Genomic DNA, 20210 nt, shown 5'->3' with positions numbered 1-20210 from the left:
AAGAACACACACACCAACACAATATTTACCTATGGAAGGGTTCAACTTTAAAAGAAACCTGTGTGTGAGCACTGAGAACATTGTCATAGTTCTCCCCAGAGGGTTTTAGCCGGTTGCTTCGCCCAGCTGCTGTGAATACCCCGCCCACCTCTCCTCAGCAGCTCTCATCCTGTGCACAGATCTCAGTGAGGCTGCTCTGTGCTCTGTGTCATCCGTTCAGAGGATTGCTGCTGCCAATGAGAGGTAAGCACACACAGTTCAGCCTTCATTATTATTATTATTATTATTATTATTAAACAGGATTTATATAGCGCCAACATATTACGCAGCGCTGTACATTAAATAGGGATTGGACTGGGAATCCACAAATACGTGTCTTCCGAACAAACTTCTTCATGACCCTGGTCAGACCCGGCAAGGTGCAGCCGCCAGACACAGTGCAATTCCGAATTTCCATGGAGTAAGCATCTGCTCTGGGCATGTGTTGGTGTGGAGCCATTGATTGTAGACTAGGAGATAAGGAAATTTTAAGGTGGTTAGGGAGCGTAATAATAATATTAATGCCATACACTACAATACAAGTACAGCTGAGCATCAACTAAATAGTTACATTCACAGATGAAATACATAGGAGGGCTGTTTACCTTGTCCTGTACATGTGTCCATGTAATACTATAACTTTTACAGCTCTGTCCCACAGAACAGCCATGTCTAGTAGGGGAGGGAACCAGTAGTTTTATTTCCCAGGGTTTTTCTCTTACCCACCCCACTCTGATTGGACAGTGAAGGCAGAAGCAGCACCATGATAATCTAACATCTCTCACCCTACTGCTCCCTACACCCAATTAGCTTTATATTCCTTATTCTTTTCTTCATATCCTCCTCTCTCTGATATGTTTAGCCTTGGTTTGCCTTCTCTATCAGATACATCTTCTGTTTCAATGGATCTGTTTTATGGTAGTTGTCCCCAGCATAGTAGACTTCCACCTTCACAGATTGTTGCCATAATGTGTGGGTATGTACAGACTTACCCGCCCAAAGGGACTTCTACAGGGCTCCACTAAGACGCCGGCATTTCTGTCTTCACCCGGCCTTCTTCCATTTTCATTTTCTGGGTCAGGGTCATGTACCTCCCCTTAATTACTTCATTGCAGCATAGAGCTGTGATACACAGCACAATATACTCATTCAACACAACAAACCTTTGACAGCCAGTGGCTTTGATGTGACAGACAGCTTCTCTTTATGACAGCTCTTGTCATTAGAGAGTTACTTTTACTGTAACAGTGCCCACTTATTATTACCGGTAACTTCTGCTATTGACTTTTGTTTGTTTTTTTTTTTTTTTAGAATCTCACCCTTAGCTAATTTCATATTCTAAAATTGTAGAATATTTTTTTTGTCAAACCAAAGATATTTGTGATCTAGTATATGATCTCCTCTGCTTGGGTATTTTTATTTGCTCCTTTCAGTGTCTCCAACATAATTCTTCTTGCGTGATTTGCAATCTCCAGGTAATGCCAGGCATGTTTAAGTCACCCACAAAACCTCTCCCTTCATTGCTGTTGGGTTATCTGGTCAGTGGAAAAAGTTGTTCCTGTCCTGTGCATATTGCAAAAAACAATTTTTTTCTGTCTGTGTTGCTGCTGGAGAATTCTTCTAACTTTCAGTCTGGTAGAAGGTTGTTAGTAGGGGAAATCTCTATTGTAGCAAATATCTAAAAGAAGATCAAACCTTTCTCCTTCTTTTACAAAACTTAGAGAAGTTTTGGCCTGGCATTCACTTCAGATACATTGTACTCAATTCACACAAAGCCTCTACCTACCTTTACCACTTACCTAACTGTAAATAAAAGTAGAAATTGCCTGCTGGGCTGCAGATTGGTCTGGCAATGTATCTGGTTAGCTTGTTTACATTTAGTAAAGTTTCTCCTTTTTCAGACCTTCTGATAATTTATTCCCCACATGTCAAAGCGTTTTCCTCATGACTGGGTACTGACTAAGCACATCAGGAATGGGGGTATTTTCAAAACGCATCCACATTTATGCAATGACCACATTATTGCATGAAAGTATGGCTGCTTTTGCCAGGTACACTCCATGTGACCTCTTCCCTTTGAGACCTCTCAGGCAATGTATTTCTTAAATACAATATATATACTTATATACAACCAGCGAGAGGACCAATCTTTAGTTATAATATACAACAGCAGATGGTTTGTTTAGCGATTGTTAGGATTGCAGTTTTGAGAGACACTAAGAAAACCCATTCTTGTACAGGATTGTTCTTTTACTTAAAAAAAAAAAAACCACAAAAATGCATAACAAAGTTTGTATTTGGCTCCTAAACTGAGTCCAGTGTTAAGCTTGCAGCCCCAGGCTTTTAGCCATGTGCCTTTCACCAGAGAATTGAGGTCTTGTGTTTTGAATTAAGTCTGTGTTAATGTTACCCTAATGGTGCAGAATTTTCTGACTTTAGGTAAAGTACATGTATTACTAAAGTAACAGTTTGGGGATCTAAAGTTGTTGCCTATAGCAGCCACATAGAGGTTTTGGGTAGCTTGCTGTGGACTACTTCTCTTTGTTTCCCCAGACTGTAGACATGTTATAGAGAATAGAACAGTTTAGAGTACTATTGCTGTTATCCTGCTTTTTTTTTTATAGGTGGCCGCTGAAAGATGTACAGAACAAGGGTTTAGGGACAGCTATTTATAAATGGTCAAGTAAAGCACAATTTTGTGTCAAGAGTTGTGATCCCTGATGTAGGTTAGGATCAAAGTAATTTATTAGAAGATATCATGTAACTAAAGCCATGGCATTAGTCACATGCCCTGAAGATGAAAAGAATTCTATCCTTACCACATCACGTCATTGTTTTCTGTCTATAGAATGACAAAGTTTGATGTCCGAAACTACCTGCAGAGTATCTACAACGTACCGGTGGCGTCTGTGCGCACCCGCATCCAGTTTGGTAAGTAACATGGCGTTCTTTAAATAATGTAAAGAGCACTTTATATATTGATTGGAAGAGTGCTGATCATTTTTTTTTTTCATTTTAAATTTTAGGCAGCAACCGAAAAAGAAACCATCTGCTGCAACGGGTGAAGCGTCCAGATTACAAGGTGGCCTATGTACAGCTGGTTAGTACTTTCTTTTATAACTTTTAATTTAACATAATTCTGTTTGTGGTTTGTGTATTCTAGGGGTGCTTCTTTCATTGAATTGTACTGTCCTGTAATTTGTAGGCACAGGCATCTAATTGAAGTGTGATTCCCATACCTAATACCTGTTCAATACCCACAGTCCTTGATATTCAAAGCTCAGAGTGCATTGAACACATGCTATGGTGTCCATCCATCTTTGATTCTGCAGTTAACCCCAATGGTGAAAAACCCACCTCGGGGGTTGCTTGTATCCCTGTGTTGGAAAAAACGAAGCTTGGATCTTCATTGGAGAAATTGAACTACTATTATTTATATTTATATAGTGCCGACATATTACACAGGGCTGTACAAATTCCATAGTCATGTCACTAACTGTCCCTCAAAGGGGCTTGCAATTGAATGTCCTTTCCATAGTCATATGTTATTACCACAGTCTAAGGTCAGTTTTGGGGGAAGCTAATTAACCTAACTGCATGTTTTTGGAATGTAGGAGGAAACCGGAGTACCCGGAATAAACCCGCGCAAACATGGGGAGAACATGCAAACTCCATGCAGATAGTGTCCTGACTGAGATTCGAACCTGGGACCTAGTGCTGCAAAGGCCAGAGTACTAACCTCTGAGGCACTATGCTGCCCCAGAGTCTTTTTTTATTAATATTGGTATATATTGTTCCCCTATTGTGAACAAGTGTTTTTATTTCTCCTATGTACCCCCTAAAATGTGTACAACTATTGCCAGTATTCCCAGATGTATAAAGCCCAACTAAACCCAAAATTGAAAAGGCCAAATTCTAATAGCAGCCAGGTTGATAAGTGAATACAAACAATGTATATGAGGAAAGTGGAGGAAAGAATATTTCTATAGGATAAGTGTGCTTGCTTACTGCAATATAGATATTTCCTCTTATCTCTGAATTCATCCAGAAGGTGGATCAGTCATGTGTGATCGTGTGAAACCTAAAGTTGGAACAACAACAGATGCCAGACTACATTTCCCAAAATCCCTGAATGTAGTATAAACCATGCATCTGTATCTGGACGCAGCCATTGTAGTTGCAGGATATAGATGGGAAACAGTTGGCTGACATCAGCTGAAATGAGATGCATAGCTAAAATTGTGATTTAAATTTGAAAAGTTGAGTTTAAGTATAATTTACAGTAATGAACATAATTGCTTTGAGAATTTGCCTTGTTTAAAGTGGAACTAAAGCTCCACTTAAAAACATTTGTGCCCAGGCAGGGCTTTATTCCCTTCCACAATAAGCATTCTTACCTGTATGATCTCTCTTTTCTCATCTGTCAAAATCACTCTGTTTCACACACAAGCTCAGCATTGGCTTCTGGGATACCAGACACATCCCAGCTTCCCCTTGCTGTTCCTGTGACTGAATGAACTCCCACACAACTTCAGGCAAAACATTTTGTAGTTTTGCAAAGAGTGAGAAATTGCTCAATAATCTTTTAGATATGTATAAGTATATTGAATATTTTATCACAGGAAGATTTTCTTTATATCCAATGACATATATTCATAAGGACAGGAAAACTATAGGAAGCCTCTCCAATGGGGTGAAAGAACTTGCACACAAGAGCAGCGGTGACTGATCCTAATATAGGAAATATAGGTTACATAGGAAGCGTTTCTCACTCCAGAGATCTGGAAAAAATACACAAAGCACACCAAAAGAATTAACGTACCTCCTATATTTAGGCAAAATTTGCTTCTTTTATAGTTTGGGTTTAGACAAGCAGGAGTTGTTTTGTCATGTTTCAATGATCTTATCCCCTTTGACGTAAGTAGCGGATCACAAACAGCAGCTTGTTGACTAATACTTCTGCTAGAAGTCTTTTCCCTCGATTGATGCACATATTCATTGTATTCTATGGGAAAGGGGTGGGGGTAGTAAATGCTGCAACATATAACACAGAAGCTATTTTATGAGTAAGGACACATTAAGACACTTATATAGGTGCTGATCTCCATGTTTACAGAACTAAAAGGCTTGTGTCTTCTCCTTAGAAATAACTAAAATTGTGCAGGGTTATTTGGGGGAACATTGGGGTTCATACAGATAGTGCTGAATGCAGTAAAGTCAGTGCTTGTGGCTTTCCTGGGGTTCTGATGATGAATAAACTACAGGAGGTACTTTTTCAATATACAATTTGGGAAATGGCACACAATTTAGGGAATTTGATCTGTGACATCATGTGCTGATCCTAATGTAATCTAATAGATCCAGTAAGAGAATCTGGGTAAAAACAGGACTTATTAAATCAAGTAGTTTGTGCAGGCTATTGGGGATGCTTGAAGGAGCTTTCTATTTCTTTGAAGATAATACTTATGTTTAAATACACTTCCCCTAAGGCTACGTACACACGCCCAAACATTGTCCCTGGGCAAAGGAGTGACAGATGAATGAATAAGCAATGTACATGCAACACTGTTCTGTTCTATGGAGAGGGGAAAGCGCAGAGCAAGTGAGCGGTAACTCACTGTGCTGTCACTTCTATTGCAGTCGTTCATTGTCCGTGCTCATGGATCCGTCGGGACGGATCTATGCAAAAAAGACGGGCGACCTTCATACACAGTGTGTCCAATATATACAGCGTGTGCATGACCTAAGCTATGCACCCAACAATTTTTTTACACTTCTATGGCTGAATTTTTTCATCTTCTGTGCTCTTTTGTGAATGGCATACGGTCAGAAAAGTGTAGCAAGTTAGATATGGGTTATCACTTGTTGCCCGGCTGGCTTCTATATTAGATTAACCAATCTAAAAAGTACACAGATTTGTATATTTCTACCAGGTCAGTTTCACAGAGGCAGCCATAGAATAAAAATGGAGATGTTGTCACTTGTGTGTCACTCAAAGGGGAAGAAACTTCCCACCAAAGTGACATCATGATGCCAGAACCCGTCCACTCTCCCATCGCAGGTCTGAACCCTGAGCCTGCAATGTCTCCAGGAGACGTGGTCCGTGGCTCTGGCCTCACTGGTTGGTGCACTGGCCAGAGCCGGGAAAGGAGGGGGGTTTGGGGACCTCTGGTCTAAGTAACACTACAAGATGCAAAACATTTCCTCCTGGATGCATGATTTCTTTATGGAGTGCTGTTGTAGATCTTGTTTTTTATCTATGAATATTTCTTCCTACAGCATGGCAATGTCCGTTCACCATGAGGTAGTATGCCATGGACCGTTTTCCTTACACTGGTTCTCTGAGTCTGGTGATGATTTTTGTAATGCCAGCACTCCAAACGCTTCATGTCTGTTCCCAAGAGTCAACAACACATGTTTGGTGACTCAAATGTTCTGAGCTTTGAAAATGAGGGTTGTATTGTAATGCAATGTGTGTTTAGAACAGACATTGTTCCTGGATTGAGTTAGAAATGTCTCTGATTCAGAGCTTTAATATTTCCTGTGATGTCTCTGTGATCCTGATATGTTAACCATCTCAGCCTGTGCTGCTTCTTTTGTATTTCAGCTCATCGCCCATACTCTGACATCAGTGTGGTTGCGTGTTTCCTGTGGCTCGGTCATTTTTATGTCTTCTGCCATTTGGCACCTGTTGTCGGTGGCACATGTTTTATCTTCTGACATGAGCTTTGTTGTAATACCATTACATTGCATTATTAGTGTGTTAAAAAGCTCTTGGCAACATCCAGCACCTCTCAACATGACACTTTGATCTATTTCTGCAGGCCCAGGGACAGACCTTCCAGTTCCCAGATCTTTTTCCAGAGAAGAAAGACGTTATTGAGTCGGGCTCGTTTGAAGAGATGCAATCAGAATACATGGAGAATGAGAAGCAGCGTCAGCGTAACGATCCTCGCAGAGGGGGAATTAATGACTGGTTTGGGTTATAATACATTCCTTTTGCTGCTGCTTTAACATTGGACTCTGTTTTCTGAACAGAATCTGGTTCTGGGTCTGATGGGCAAAGTTCTGGATTCTTTATTGCATTTGTGGAACCTACAGGAACATCCTCAGTCAGCATCTGTAAACAATATTATTTATTTTTTCAATTCATTTTTAGAGTTGAAAATCAAGATTTGCAGCAAATTGTGTTTAAATAAATCCTGATATTTTTTCAACAATGTGAACATCCAGACTTGGTTGAGATCAATGAATTCTGTCTATTCGTGTTACTAAAACAGGACCTGGAATCTAGTAGCCGGTTTATGTAAAAATTAAAGTTTGACATTTTGTCCCTACTGTTGTGAAGCGCTGGCCCCTAAACTTATAAAAGCGGACAAATCATTAACAAACACTTCATAGGAACCATTACTCTCAAATTACATTTTTCACCAGCAAATAATATTTTTTTTGGCTCGGGTAAAAACGGTGTGCCACTTATAACCTAAGATGGCATGGCCTCCAGATACCAGGTGCATTGTGGATGTTGCACATCAATCACAGGCCAAGAAAAGAGGCCCAGAGTGTTCATAGAGCAGTAGGGCGCTGTACGTACAGCGTTCATTCATGCATTGTTCAGTCTTTTGTCGTTGGAAATGATCTTTCAATTATTGCACGTGTGTACTTAGCCTTAGTTAGAGATCTGTCACCATACCATCTTTGTAAGATTATATGTGCATTAAACATATTATATGCATATTCTAGGTCCTTTTTAGACACCAAGAGAAGAGCTTGCAGTGTAGCTCCTGCTGGCATTTACTCTGCAAATGTAATGTCGTGACAAAACTATGGATGTGTAAGCGTGAAAAAAGTTCTTAGTATTATTTGAAAATAAACACTGTTCTAATTTATGTTTACAAAAAATACAAAGGCTCTTTAATCACCACATCTGCATGTAGAATCTGCATACCGTCTGCCTACAGTCACAGCTTCCCCACACCAAACTTGGATAGAGCGCCAGTGTCTGGAAGATTAGGCTGTAGGTTTGTATGGATAAATCTTTTGGAGATCTAGACACAAATTTGAGTCAGGTTGGCCAGTCAATACATTACATGCATGAATAGCTTATGTCATCAGAATGCTGATCTAACATGTCTGTAGCCCACATGTCCAATATTGTGTAGGAATATCACACCCGATAAATTGGTAGGAATGTGGGGGGTTAACGAGATCGTGACACAGAAACATTGCCTTACATGGTTTAATTATCTTAAGTAATGCTTTGCAAAGTACTGTTAGAGAATGACTAAGGCTTTTTCTCCTTACAAAGCAATTTGCAGCCTTTCCACTAGGGGGCTCACAATGCTTTCATAAACCCCAAGCACATAAGTGTAGATTCACAATTGTCCAGTAGTGTTCTCCTTTCACTTGTAACAGTCATCTCCTGTATATTACCGTAATATTAATATTACACAGTATATGTATGTGTGTGTGTGTATATATATATATTGCAAACATATTACAGTACGCAGTGCTTTTCAAAGTCCATAGTCACGTCGCTAGCTGTCCCTCAAAAGGGCTCACAATCTAATGTCCCTATCATAGTCATGCAATTAACACAGTCTAAGATGAGTTTTAGAGGGAAACCAAATTACCCTAACTGCATGTTTTTTGGAATGTGAAAGGAAACCAAAGTAACCAGAACAAACCCAAGCAAGCACATCGAGAACCTGCAAACTCTATAAGCAATAGGTGGGACCAAGCTGGGCAGTAGGCGATTTTGTATTTTTTAATAGAAATATACTAGGTGGTGATTGCCTTTGCAAATCAAAATTACACAACACTAATGAAGGACCGAAATGTTTTGGTAGTGAAGTGCAAATGTTAAAATGAGGTAAAACATTTAAACTAAGAATATGTATTATTTGGCATATTAATGGGCTTGGTTTGCTAAATCACTATCAAGCAGAGCATGGCCTTCCAAGTTCCATCACAAATGCAAACATGCACACAAGGGATTTATTCCTTCTTTAATTCATGTTTAACCTAAAAATAAAATTGTGATAACATTTAGTCCATCAGTGCTGGCTGCATTCGTTTTCACTTTTCAGACATTTTGCCTTTATTTTTACTTTCAAGTCTTGCAAAAAGCATACTTCTGACCCTTCTTGTTCATTTGTCCACTTTATTTGTATTTTGCATTAGCAGTCAGCAACCTTTTCTGCATCAAGTCAATATATAAGCATTAGACTATTGGCATGCTAGTGAAAAATACCTTGCCATAAATCACCCCCAATTCAAGCATCTCCAGACCTCAGATCAGCCCAAATTCTTCACCTTTGCTTTCTATGACCTCAGAGAGTTGGGTGTTCTGTTGGCAGGCCAGACATTGTCTGCCCAGGGATGTGCATTGATAAGCCCGTTTTACACTCAATGCTGCTCATTCCTTTACCTAATCTCCCCTTATCTGGATTATTTGTATGTCCTTGTGAGAATTTTTCACTTTTCCCCAACATGTACATATTCTTATCTTGAAGAATTTGCTTTCACATTCTGTTCAAGAAAAAAAGGAAGTTGTGGACAATGGTTGAGAGTTCCTTTGAAGTGCCTTCTACATATATGTGGGGTGCTAAAAAAAGTTATCTGGTTAGTAGTGTTTAGAAAAAAAAAACGTTTTCCCATCAGGACCCCAGGTTATGCAGGCTGAGCATGCAGCAGTCACAAGGCCAACACATAAAATGTACTACGGTGGGCTTCACTGACTTTGAAAAAAATCAACGCAAAGCCTTGCTCACATGGGCTGCAGCTTGTATGGGTGTAATGTGTGCAGCAAGGTTGAAGCAGCTTTATTTAGGCCTTCAATACTTTTACTGCTGCTGTTTCTATTAGGCTGGCAGCAGTGCTAAATGTAGCAGCTGGTAGTTTGCTTTCATCTTCAACCCTGGCTGCCAGGCATTTGTTGATGTGATGATGCCTAGTCACATTCACTTTCTTTGGAAAGCCTAATGCTGGACAGCGCAGAACCTGGAAGTGCACAGGCCTGAAAACTTCCAGGTCCCAAACTGTCAAACCTCAGCTTGCTTGGTTAGAGAAGTTGATAACATTGGTGACATTTGTTAGAGTTTCATAAAACATGTCACCTGCTATTACAATGGTGTCTTTCAGCCTCCTTATGATAGCAATAAACTTTAGTTAAGGAAAATGCATTGGTTGCATAATGTTTCCATCTTCTGAACATGTCTGTTACCAGTATTACCTGAATAAGCCTAAGTGTATTAAGCCTAGTTTGTTCTGTAGAAGATAGTGTAGACTGCTTAAGTGTTCTTTTGCAAAGGGAAAGTTATTCAAATAAAGGAAAGACTACATGATTGTACAGAACCCTGGTAGGGAGGAAACAATATTTAAAAAATTCAATAAAAAAATAAAAACAGCTGTTCTTAACCACCACTAAAGGAAGCTGAAGTGATGACAAGATTGAGTGATGGGCTAGACCAGGGGTCAGCAACCTTTACTATCAAAAGAGCCATTTTGCCTCCTCTTCCACTGAAGAAAAATAGTCTGGAGCCGCAAAACATAACACAGTTTATAAACTTTTAAAAGTTTTAATATTTTTTAATTTTACCTGTTACAACAAGTGTGCATGTGTAGGCCTACTTTGAAATAAATTAAACACTGAACTATGCCCCTAGAAGCCTCCAGCTTCTAACGTATCATCCTGTTACATAAGAAGCTGGAGGCTTCTAACCTAACAGGGTAGATTTTTTTGATGGGCAGAGTTCTTTATGTTCTGACCATGCCTTAGCGATGAAATTTTAAGGGGTGTTAGCCACAGGTGTCCCTCATTTGCAGCTTTAATTTTGTTCACCTGTACCCCCCAATCTTGAGTAATTGGGGTTCAGGTGCTAGAAGCCTCCAGCAATGTGTAACAGGGTAGATTATTTTGATGGGCAGAGTTCTTTATTTTCTGACGATGCCTTAGCGATTCAATTGTAGGTGGTGTTAGCCATAAGTGTCCCCCACTTGCACCTCTATTTTGGTCACCTGTACCGCCTCCCCCCCGTTCCAGACAAATTGGGGTTCAGATGCTAGATGCTTTCAGAGTTTTTATGAATTTTTAGGAGATGTTAGCCACAGGTGTCCCGTACTTGCACCTCAGATTTTTTTCACCTGTACCCCCGTTTCCAGATAAATTGGGGTTTAGGTGCTAGAAGCCTCCAACAATGTGTAACAGGGTAGGGGTTTTTTTGATGGGTGGAGTTTTTAGGAGGTGTTAGCCACAGGTGTCCCCCACTTGCACCTCTAATTTTGTTCACCTGTACCCCCTTCCTGTTCCAGAGAAATTGGGGTTCAGGTGCCTCCAGCAATGTGTAACGGTAGATTTTTTGATGGGCAGAGTTTTTTATGTTCTGATGATAGCCTAACAATTAAATTTTAGGGGGTGTTAGTCACAGGTGTCCCCCACTTGCACCTACATTTTTGGTTTTGTACATCTCCCCCATTCCAGAGGAATTGGGGTTCAAAGGAGAGGGATGTCATTGTACACACCCATTTGTACACGTCCCGTGGTAGATTTATTTCACTGGTAGATTTTTTTTCATTAGAACACCGTATAGGGAATCCCCCTCCTCCGCAGTGTCTTGGGAGGAAGGGGATCCCCCATCAGAGATCTCCCTGCGGCAGCCGAAGGGAGCCACAACAAGGAGGCTGAAGAGCCGCATGCGGCTCCGGAGCCGCAGGTTGCAGACCCCTGGGCTAGACCGCTCCTTTATCCCATTATACTAGAAGATCCATCAGTGGTCCTCCCGTTCACTCCCTCTAGTGGTGGCCAGAAACAGAGTCTGTAGGAAGAGATGATGGAAGCGCACTGCTCCCAGCAATGAAGTAGTTACAGTTTACTTTTTTCTTCTTATTATTATTATTAATTAAACAGGATTTATATAGCACCAAGATATTACGCAGTGCTGTACAATAAATAGGAGTTGCAAATGAGAGAATACAGACAGTGACACAGGAAGAGAGGTCCCTGCCCCGGAGAGTTTACAATATAGTTCTTATTAAAGCAGTAATCTGTATTAGTGTGTTCAGGCTCCTTAAATGTAATTATGATCCACCTAGCAACAAATGCTGACCGACTTGAGGGGTTTCATTTTATAGGTCTGCTATAATGTGTTAATATGTTGTGCATGCAAAATGATTCCAGATCCTCCTAAACAGCTGGATTTTTGGAGGATGAGTTTTGCTTTAAGATCAAGTGGGTTCTGGGTTTGTGTAGCAAATCTAATCATAAAAAGAAAACACAACCTTTCTTCCCATGGTTCCATGGGAGTCAGTAAGTGGTTGCCAGCCTGCTTATCACCTTCACCATCTCTCTTTAAATATATGATCATTCAGAAGCAGTTGTCATTATTGTGGATCGTGCATACTAAAGATGCTGCTTGAAGTTGTGGTTACTTGTGGTTGTAAAGATGCAACGGTTTCTTTTCAGGACCATCCGTGTGAACCTACCTGCCCAAACTTAAGGCTGTTCCAAGGTAATATATTCGAGTTATCCTATCCAAGTATCTTCCATGCCCTGCCAACAACACAAGCAAAAAAAGAACTCACAGGCTTTCCCTCACTCATTTGTGTTTTCCTCATCTCTGCACAGAAATAAACATGAGTGCTTGGCCAAGTCACCAGTGCCAGAAACATTTATGGTGCACTCCAGAAGGAAGCCCTAGCAACCTCTGGAGGAACTCTGATATAGAGTACATGGTTATACAGTGCTTTAGCTTTTAGGAAAGAACCAGGATACAACTTCATAATATTTGAAACTTTCATTCCATGGGAGAACTTTGACACACAATTTTATTACCAAGCCACAAATATGTTTGCTGGAGACAAAAAAAATTAGGGTGTTTTTTCACATGAATCTGTTTACTGTAATTAAGATTCTTTCTTATAATCAGCTGTATTTGGTGTGTCTACTGGTTAGCGTATTTCTATAATACTAGATGTGTCATAGGTTATACCCTTGGATACGGAAAATTACAGCTTTGAGACTTTTGTGCAGTTTGTGTTTTGACCAGTGTAGTTCATTTGTCCGTGATATGACACCAGGGATATAGCTATCACTATGGACAGTAAATATGGAAGTTTTTGGGATGTAGGAACATGAGGGATTTGTGGGATCGATGCACGACAGCAAGGTGCACAAAGTTTAAACTTTATTTTTTTGGACCAGATGCTGGTTGCTTAAGAGTGCCAGTTGTTGGAGCTCTGGATAACTGAAAGTTTACTGTGCCTTTTGCTTACTTTGTATGTTTGTATCATGTTTTGTTTATGTAAGTTTTCTTTATCCAACCTTTCACAGAATTCAGAGACTAGAGCAATGTTTTTCAACCAGGGGTTCCTTCAGCAATGAGTAATTTGTTGGTTTAAGTGCCACCAATAGTTCTTTTGGCTATTTGTTAGGATGACAATTGACTAACTGCCCAGCAATGTAAGAAGCATTCTGACTAAACTATGGATATGCATGTAAACTTTAGATACAGTAATTCTAGCAGGGTTTTTCTGAGGACCTGTAAATTATTTCAAGGGTTCCCCTATAATAAAAATGTTGGGAAGAGTATGACTAGAGAATAAAAGTATACATTTCAACTAGAGATGTAGGTATCTGATACCACCAGAAGTCAAATCCTGATGATGCCTATGGAAACAGCATTCCTGGAAAGGAGGGATGGTGGGACACACTGGCCAGTATGGAGGCGGGTATATTGTGTTTTGTTTTGTAGAGTAATGGGGGTTTCTTATTTTTAGATTCTTGACAAGGTCTAGCTAAAGTATTGGTGCACTTTCACTAAATATTATTCATTTGTATTTGTCCCCGCATCCCATAAATAAATACTACAGTGATTGACTTGGGAACATACATTTTTTGCAGTTTATCCAGGCCCTGTGTTAACATTGATCTTTTCTGTAAGCAAGCTGTCCTTGGTCCACACCAGACAGTACTGCTTGGACTCGTATGGAGACTGGAGTCTGCTGGGAGCAGATCTGAACCCAACACGATGTACTGAGAGCCAGGGATCGGCAAGCAATATTGCTGGAAAAAGCAAATATATTCAGATGAGGGTTACACATCAAACGGGAACAGGCTGCTAGGGCAAGTACAAGTATTTGTTTTTAGCAAGTTCAGTTCCATTTTCAGATCTACACATTGCTGGTTTTCCAGACTGTTTGTCAATCTATAGGCATACTTTTCAAAACTCTAGCTTAGATACCTATACCCAACTCTTTAAAGTAAAACAGGTTCACCTTTCTCCCCCACACATCCACCAGCATTTATTAGTTAGTGCCCTTCTGTTCAGACATGGAAAGTGATGTAAACTGCTTTTAGGAAACTTTCTGTCAAAGTTTACACATGGCATAAATCTTCCTTCCACCATGTGTCAGTTGCAAGCCCAGTGACTGACCCAGTCACATGGCGTAGGACCAATATGTCTCCCTTCCTAGAAGTAATAAGTATTTCCATTACTGCCACAGCCTAATGAGGGGACTGAGGAGCTAAAAAAAAAATGGTTCCGCGGGGGAAGAGAGTGATCAAATGGAACCTGTCATAAAGACATCAATATTAATACTTGTCAGAGCCTTTTTTAGAGATCAGAGCATTTACAGATCTCTTAACAAGCTTCACACAGCTTTACTGAAACTCTTGACAATGTGTCTTTGGTTTTGATAGGCATGTTAAAGTGAACTATATTCATAATTGTCACCAATGATCTTCTTGGCTATCTGTAGGGGTGACATTCTTCTCCCTGGCCATGTAAAAGGCATTTGTCCTACTGACCACCACACTATAATACTGTGAGCTGTGGATATAGTAATTATAGTAAATGTTCTCTGAAGACTTACTTTACTTGCTTTTCCTACTTTAATCAAGCTGTTTGCCAACTTGTAGCTATTTCAGCTCTTAAGCATTTTAAGATCATACATGAACCTTCTGAAAGCCTATTTAAATCTACTGCTAGAACTCCTAGAGCCCGGTGATCTCTACTCAGCTATAAGTACTCCTCAATTTTGCTATTCCTGGTGGACCATCCAAATTACAACTACCCAGTCTTCAGCTGGCTCAGTGCAGGTGAGGGTGTTGGCCCATTCTCTACACAATATCAGACAGTTCTGCTGTGCCCACCAGATGTGGTGGGTGCATGCTCAGGCAAGGTAATGTACTTCATCTGGTCTTCTTATTTCTGCCTTCATCTCCCTTCTGACTCCTGGTGGACCAAGGGCCATAATAAAACTTGTCCTGCATCTGACCACCTCATCTAATATAGCATTTCTTTCTCTGGACTGCTGCCAACCACCTCCCGCCTGAAATTTCTTGGTCCCTGCCCCGACCCTGCTTGGCCACTCTGACGCCCCTGGCACCTTGGATTCTACATTTGGCTGACCATAACTTGTGTATAACCTTCCAGAGAATAATATTTACATAATTGGTCCTAATACAGTGACCCAGACATGACATTTCTATTACAAATGTGTTACAGTCAGACAGCTTGTGGTTTATAGCATCCAGCAGTGTGTATATTTCAGTCTCTTACTTTTAATTTGTTTATCTTAAGTGTTTCAAGCAGTAAAAGAGCTTGGGTTACCTATGTAGGTGCTTGTGAAATAATTGTTTTTTAAAGAGTCGCAAAGATCACACCAAAAACTGAAATTGGTTTACAGTCCATTTATAGTACTCACAAACATTTTTCAGGCAGTTCTAAGCAGCTGCTGTTGGGTGACATCCAACCTCCAAGCAGCAGCTAACCCTATACATGCTTAAAATGAATGAGTGTTCAGATGCTTTTGATTAGTGATCATCAACTGCCCCATTCATTCACTATAAACTAGCCCTGGGCAAGGTGCTGTTTGCAGCATCCACTGTTACTAGTGATTGGAACGTGGTAACTGCACCACCCCCAACCATCTGGGTCAGTGTATCTCAACCAGGGTTCCTCCAGAGGTTGGTATGGGTTCCTTGAGGAATAAGCCGTTTGTGCCTCTCAAGTCAGTTTAATAGATAACAATGAACGTTTTAGCTATCTGTAAAGGTGACATCCTTCCCACTGGCCAGCAATGTAGGAGACAATTCTTTCTACTAATTGCCACACTAATGTACTAGTTGTGGAATTAGAAATCATAGCAGGGGTTCCCTGAAGCCCCAAAGTTATATGAAGAGGTTCCCCCATATTAAAAAGGTTGTTAAACATTGTTCTGGGTGAACTAGCCCCTAACAGTGTAGAAACACCTGCTGTTTGTTTTCCCAATATAAGACCAGCTAGCTGCCAAGATTTGCTGTGCATAGAAAAAAGATTTCTGTGCTTCTGGTGTAATTTTTTATAAAAGATTTTCCCCACATTGCTAAATCTACAAAGGTCAGTAAGGGTTTGTTAATTCCTCTTCATAATATTTTAATACTTTGGTAAACCCAGCCTGGCCACAGGTTCACTTTAGGTTTTTGGAGATACATACATTCTTCTGAGCCTATGCCCTTCAGACTTCCAATACAGAATTAACAAGTACCTTTGTGTTTTGGGCCTTCAGACCCTCTTATGGAAGAGGCCAGTCCTGATTCAGAGGCTACATACTGGTTCCTGGGCTATATTTTAATTTACAATGAACTGAATAAGTTAAACTTTACTATCTCAGAACTGCTGAGGGGCTAAGCTATAAAGGATTCGGTCAAAGTCTTCAGAGATTTTTACACATTGTGACAGACCCCCTTTAAAGCATGTTTTCCGCTGTATCCTGGCCTTCATTATGGCTTATGTCAGATGCACAGCACTAAATCATTGACTTCAGTAGATCTGTCTGAAGTGGTCAAACACAAGGCAGGTACTTTGTGCATTCTTCATTCACTCATGTCCTGACTGAAGTTTATTCATCAGTAGATGCCTGACTTTTACTTTATAGATGTAGATTAAGGTAGGAAAACCACTACTGTACTTTCCAGGTCTCCCTGCTGCTCCAAATTGAAATAACAAGCAGGGCTGCCCTTAATTTTCTGGTGACACAGTGTGTGTGCTGGGGGGGTTGGCAATGATTATATGTGTGGTTGGAGGGAGAGGTGGGGGCACACAGCCCGCTGCAGATCCGGTTGCCTAGTATTAAACCATATGGATTCAATTTGACATTTTTATTATTATTTTTACAGGACTGGTAACACAAACCAGCCAGAGGGGAAGACGAGAAAAAAAGTTCAAGGAGGAAATATGAAATAGCTGGTGGGGAGGGGTTACCGTGTCCTTATCTTTTAAAGGTAAAATAAAAGGAAGAGTTCAAGTCTGGGAGACTGTTACTAAGTTAAAACAAACTTTTGTAAGTTGTGTATTTCTAGAACAACATTTGTAGGGTCTTTTTTTAAATGGTACCACCATCCAATTTGCCATAGCACTGCCTAATTTTGATCCGGAGTATGCCAACAGATTCAGATGATTTTCTGCCTGAGTGTTCTAAATATTATTATTCTTTACTCCCATCCTAGCATTCTGCTATCTAAATATAGTCAGTCTCTTAAAAATAGTCCTGCAGCATAATCTTGTAACATTATTTACCTAGAGAACTGACCGGCAGATGGCGTAGAAAGCCATATGAAGGTGCCCCACTTACTTTTCTGTAGTTTCTTTGCCTATTCACTTTGGGGTTTGTTCTTTATCTAGGGTGGACTTTTCTCAACTTTTTGAGCCCCTTTGCAGGTCTAGGGGAACCCCTACTAAAACCAATATATTGTGAGTTTGTAGGAATAATGTACCTGGCATTGTGGTTAGTAGTAGGAATACCCCTCTTATAAATGGACAAAAGGGTCACAGCTGTCATTCCACTGGATCTTTTAATTGTCATTGGCCCTATAACTTTGCAGTCATCATCAGACAGGAGGTACATTGGCCACAGCTCAAAGAATCTCTAGCAACCTCTTGGGGAAGTTTAGGGGTTTTCAGAACTCCGGTTTAGAATAGCTGGTCTATGGTGTTAATAGAAATAACGTTCTAATTTTACTGGGTTTATTTGCAGAACTGTAGGTAATGGGAAAAGTGGTGAGACAATTCAAGGTACCCTTTTTGCATTCTGTCTTACACAGACTTCAAAATCTTCTTAATATTGGGCACTCTCAAACTATGCGGGCTAATGGTGGACTTAGCCAAATTCAGTTCCTTAGGGGCCTAAATGAAATCTAATACTCAATACAGTTAGGTTAACTGGCTTCCCCCTAACAATTGACCTTAGACTACATTAATCACATATGACTATGGTAGGGAAATTAGATTGTGAGCTCCTTTGAGGGACAGTTAGTGACACGACTATGGACTTTGTACAGCGCTGCGTAATATGATGGCGCTATATAAATACTGTATAATAATAAATAATAAAATACAAAGATTTACCTGGTGACTTCACCCTTAGCCAGTCATGTACCGCTTCTTATAACTGGGGGACAGTCAAAGGTACTTTCTTAGACTGGGGTAACTTGTCATCTTTTAGTAGATCAGCATCCCAAATGATTTCCTGGTAGGAGAGATCCCTCCAACACACAACCTCACAAGGAGAGAGAACCTTGTATCAGAGTCATCCCAAAATATTTTTGTCCTCTTCAGCTTACATCACTAAAATACACTCTTCAGAGATTGGCTAGGCTGATGGATATTTATAATTTAGATTGTTAACACTTCTGACATAAACTGCTGGACCATACCCAACAACAGCTGGCAGAAGAACGAAATAAATTTAATTTAGGCACACGTAGAAGTGGGAAAGAATGCTGGCTTCAGCCTAACTGCTCCCTTAAGATCACAAAAGTATTAAAAACACTCACTATCTGTAACAGGGTCATCCGGTCTGCTGTCTAAATCAACATGCTTCTTCGTGTGCCTGACCTTGGTAGCTGCTCATAAATACTGAGTCCTGTTTTGTACGACTGACAATGAGTCCCTTAATAAAAGGGGCTTTACTTCTTTTAAAAGTAAATCCCTATATCCATCTATATTTTACAGTTGCCTCTCTTTTTTTTGTGTTGTGTTGTGGGTTTTTGTGTCCTGCATTGTAGTGGATGATCTCAGAGCCTTCAATCACAACATGGAGCACCTTAGGGAAGAAGCTGCAGGTGATGAAGAGGAGTCTGGAGGAGTGATGGACAAACAAGCATTTATTATTATTATTAATAAATAGGATTTATAAAGCGCCAACATATTACGCATCGCTGTACATTACATAGGGGTTGCAAATGACAGACGAATACAGACAGTGATACAGGAGGAGAGGACCCTGCCCCGAAGAGCTTACAATCTAGTAGGTGGGGGAATTTACACACAAAAGGATGGGAGATATGTAGTGGTGGGAAGTGATGGTTTTTATATTATGGAGTTAGTTCAAAAAGCAGTGGGACAAAAATGCATCCATTTTTTTTTATTGAGCTTACGTGACCAGCAAAATAGGAGCATGGTGGGAATACATACATTTAAAACAAGTAGGTATGAATACATGAACCACAGTTTGTTACCATTTTGTAAAAAATTTAATTTTATTCAACTCTTAGTAATTAAAATTGGTATATATATGTATTACTTTATTATCATATGCAATGAAGAGAAGATTTCCAACCCAGTCATTGCAGATATTGCTGTGATCCCAAAGGTTATACCAGTGTGGGAATCAATCAAATTAAAGATTATTGTTTGCCAAGATCTGGTAATGGCAATGATTTCTATAGACGGGTAAATTCCATTCTTTGTGTTGAATATTAATAACTTTGCTTTAAAGGCTCTTCCATAGGTTTCAATAGGCTCTATTTATAAAACAGGGAATCTGACATTTCTTCAAGCATTCCCTAGTCTGAACCTTCAGGTCCATGTGTTTCAGTAATTGATTCCCACAAAGGAATCTTTGAGGGAATGTCAGATTCCCTGTTTTATAATTAGAGCCCTATGTGTAGTGGAAAACTGTTCACCATTTTATATGCCCTGTTCCATTGATCCTGTATTTGTGGAAACAGGACACTTTGAGTCCAACCCTCTAAAATGTCAGCACACTGTTCCCCCCAGAATTGGCTTTGAACTATGTTGGGGACTTTAGAATGTGAGGACCCAAAGAGACAACTAATGGCATGACTATGATTCTGTACTGCACAAGAAAAACAAGATATTAATAGTTTTACCAGTAACACATTGCATTGT

The 20210-nt window shown here is 40.0% G+C and overlaps 1 protein-coding gene and 1 long non-coding RNA gene across 2 annotated transcripts in view; one reads left to right on the top strand and one right to left on the bottom strand.

The window, feature by feature from the left end:
* MRPL23 (mitochondrial ribosomal protein L23) overlaps positions 1-7265 on the top strand; it is a 706510-nt gene extending 699245 nt beyond the window's left edge. The window contains exons 3-6 of the mRNA XM_072421761.1: positions 353-460; positions 2888-2970; positions 3066-3139; positions 6864-7265. Of these exons, the coding sequence (XP_072277862.1) occupies positions 396-460; positions 2888-2970; positions 3066-3139; positions 6864-7028 (387 nt within the window). The 5' untranslated portion in view covers positions 353-395 and the 3' untranslated portion in view covers positions 7029-7265. The remainder of the gene's footprint in view (positions 1-352; positions 461-2887; positions 2971-3065; positions 3140-6863) is intronic.
* LOC140337902 (uncharacterized) lies at positions 359-18600 on the bottom strand. The gene is made up of 4 exons (XR_011922152.1): positions 18426-18600; positions 13929-14101; positions 12523-12589; positions 359-509 (listed from the first exon to the last, which is right to left on the bottom strand). It is a non-coding gene; the product is annotated as an uncharacterized lncRNA (long non-coding RNA).
* Positions 18601-20210: the final 1610 nt, after the last annotated feature.

Source organism: Pyxicephalus adspersus, chromosome 9 (genome assembly GCF_032062135.1).
Source record: "Pyxicephalus adspersus chromosome 9, UCB_Pads_2.0, whole genome shotgun sequence".
NCBI lineage: Eukaryota > Metazoa > Chordata > Amphibia > Anura > Pyxicephalidae > Pyxicephalus > Pyxicephalus adspersus.
The sequence above is the reverse complement of the archived record's forward strand: the minus strand, read 5'-3'. Positions and strand labels throughout refer to the sequence as shown.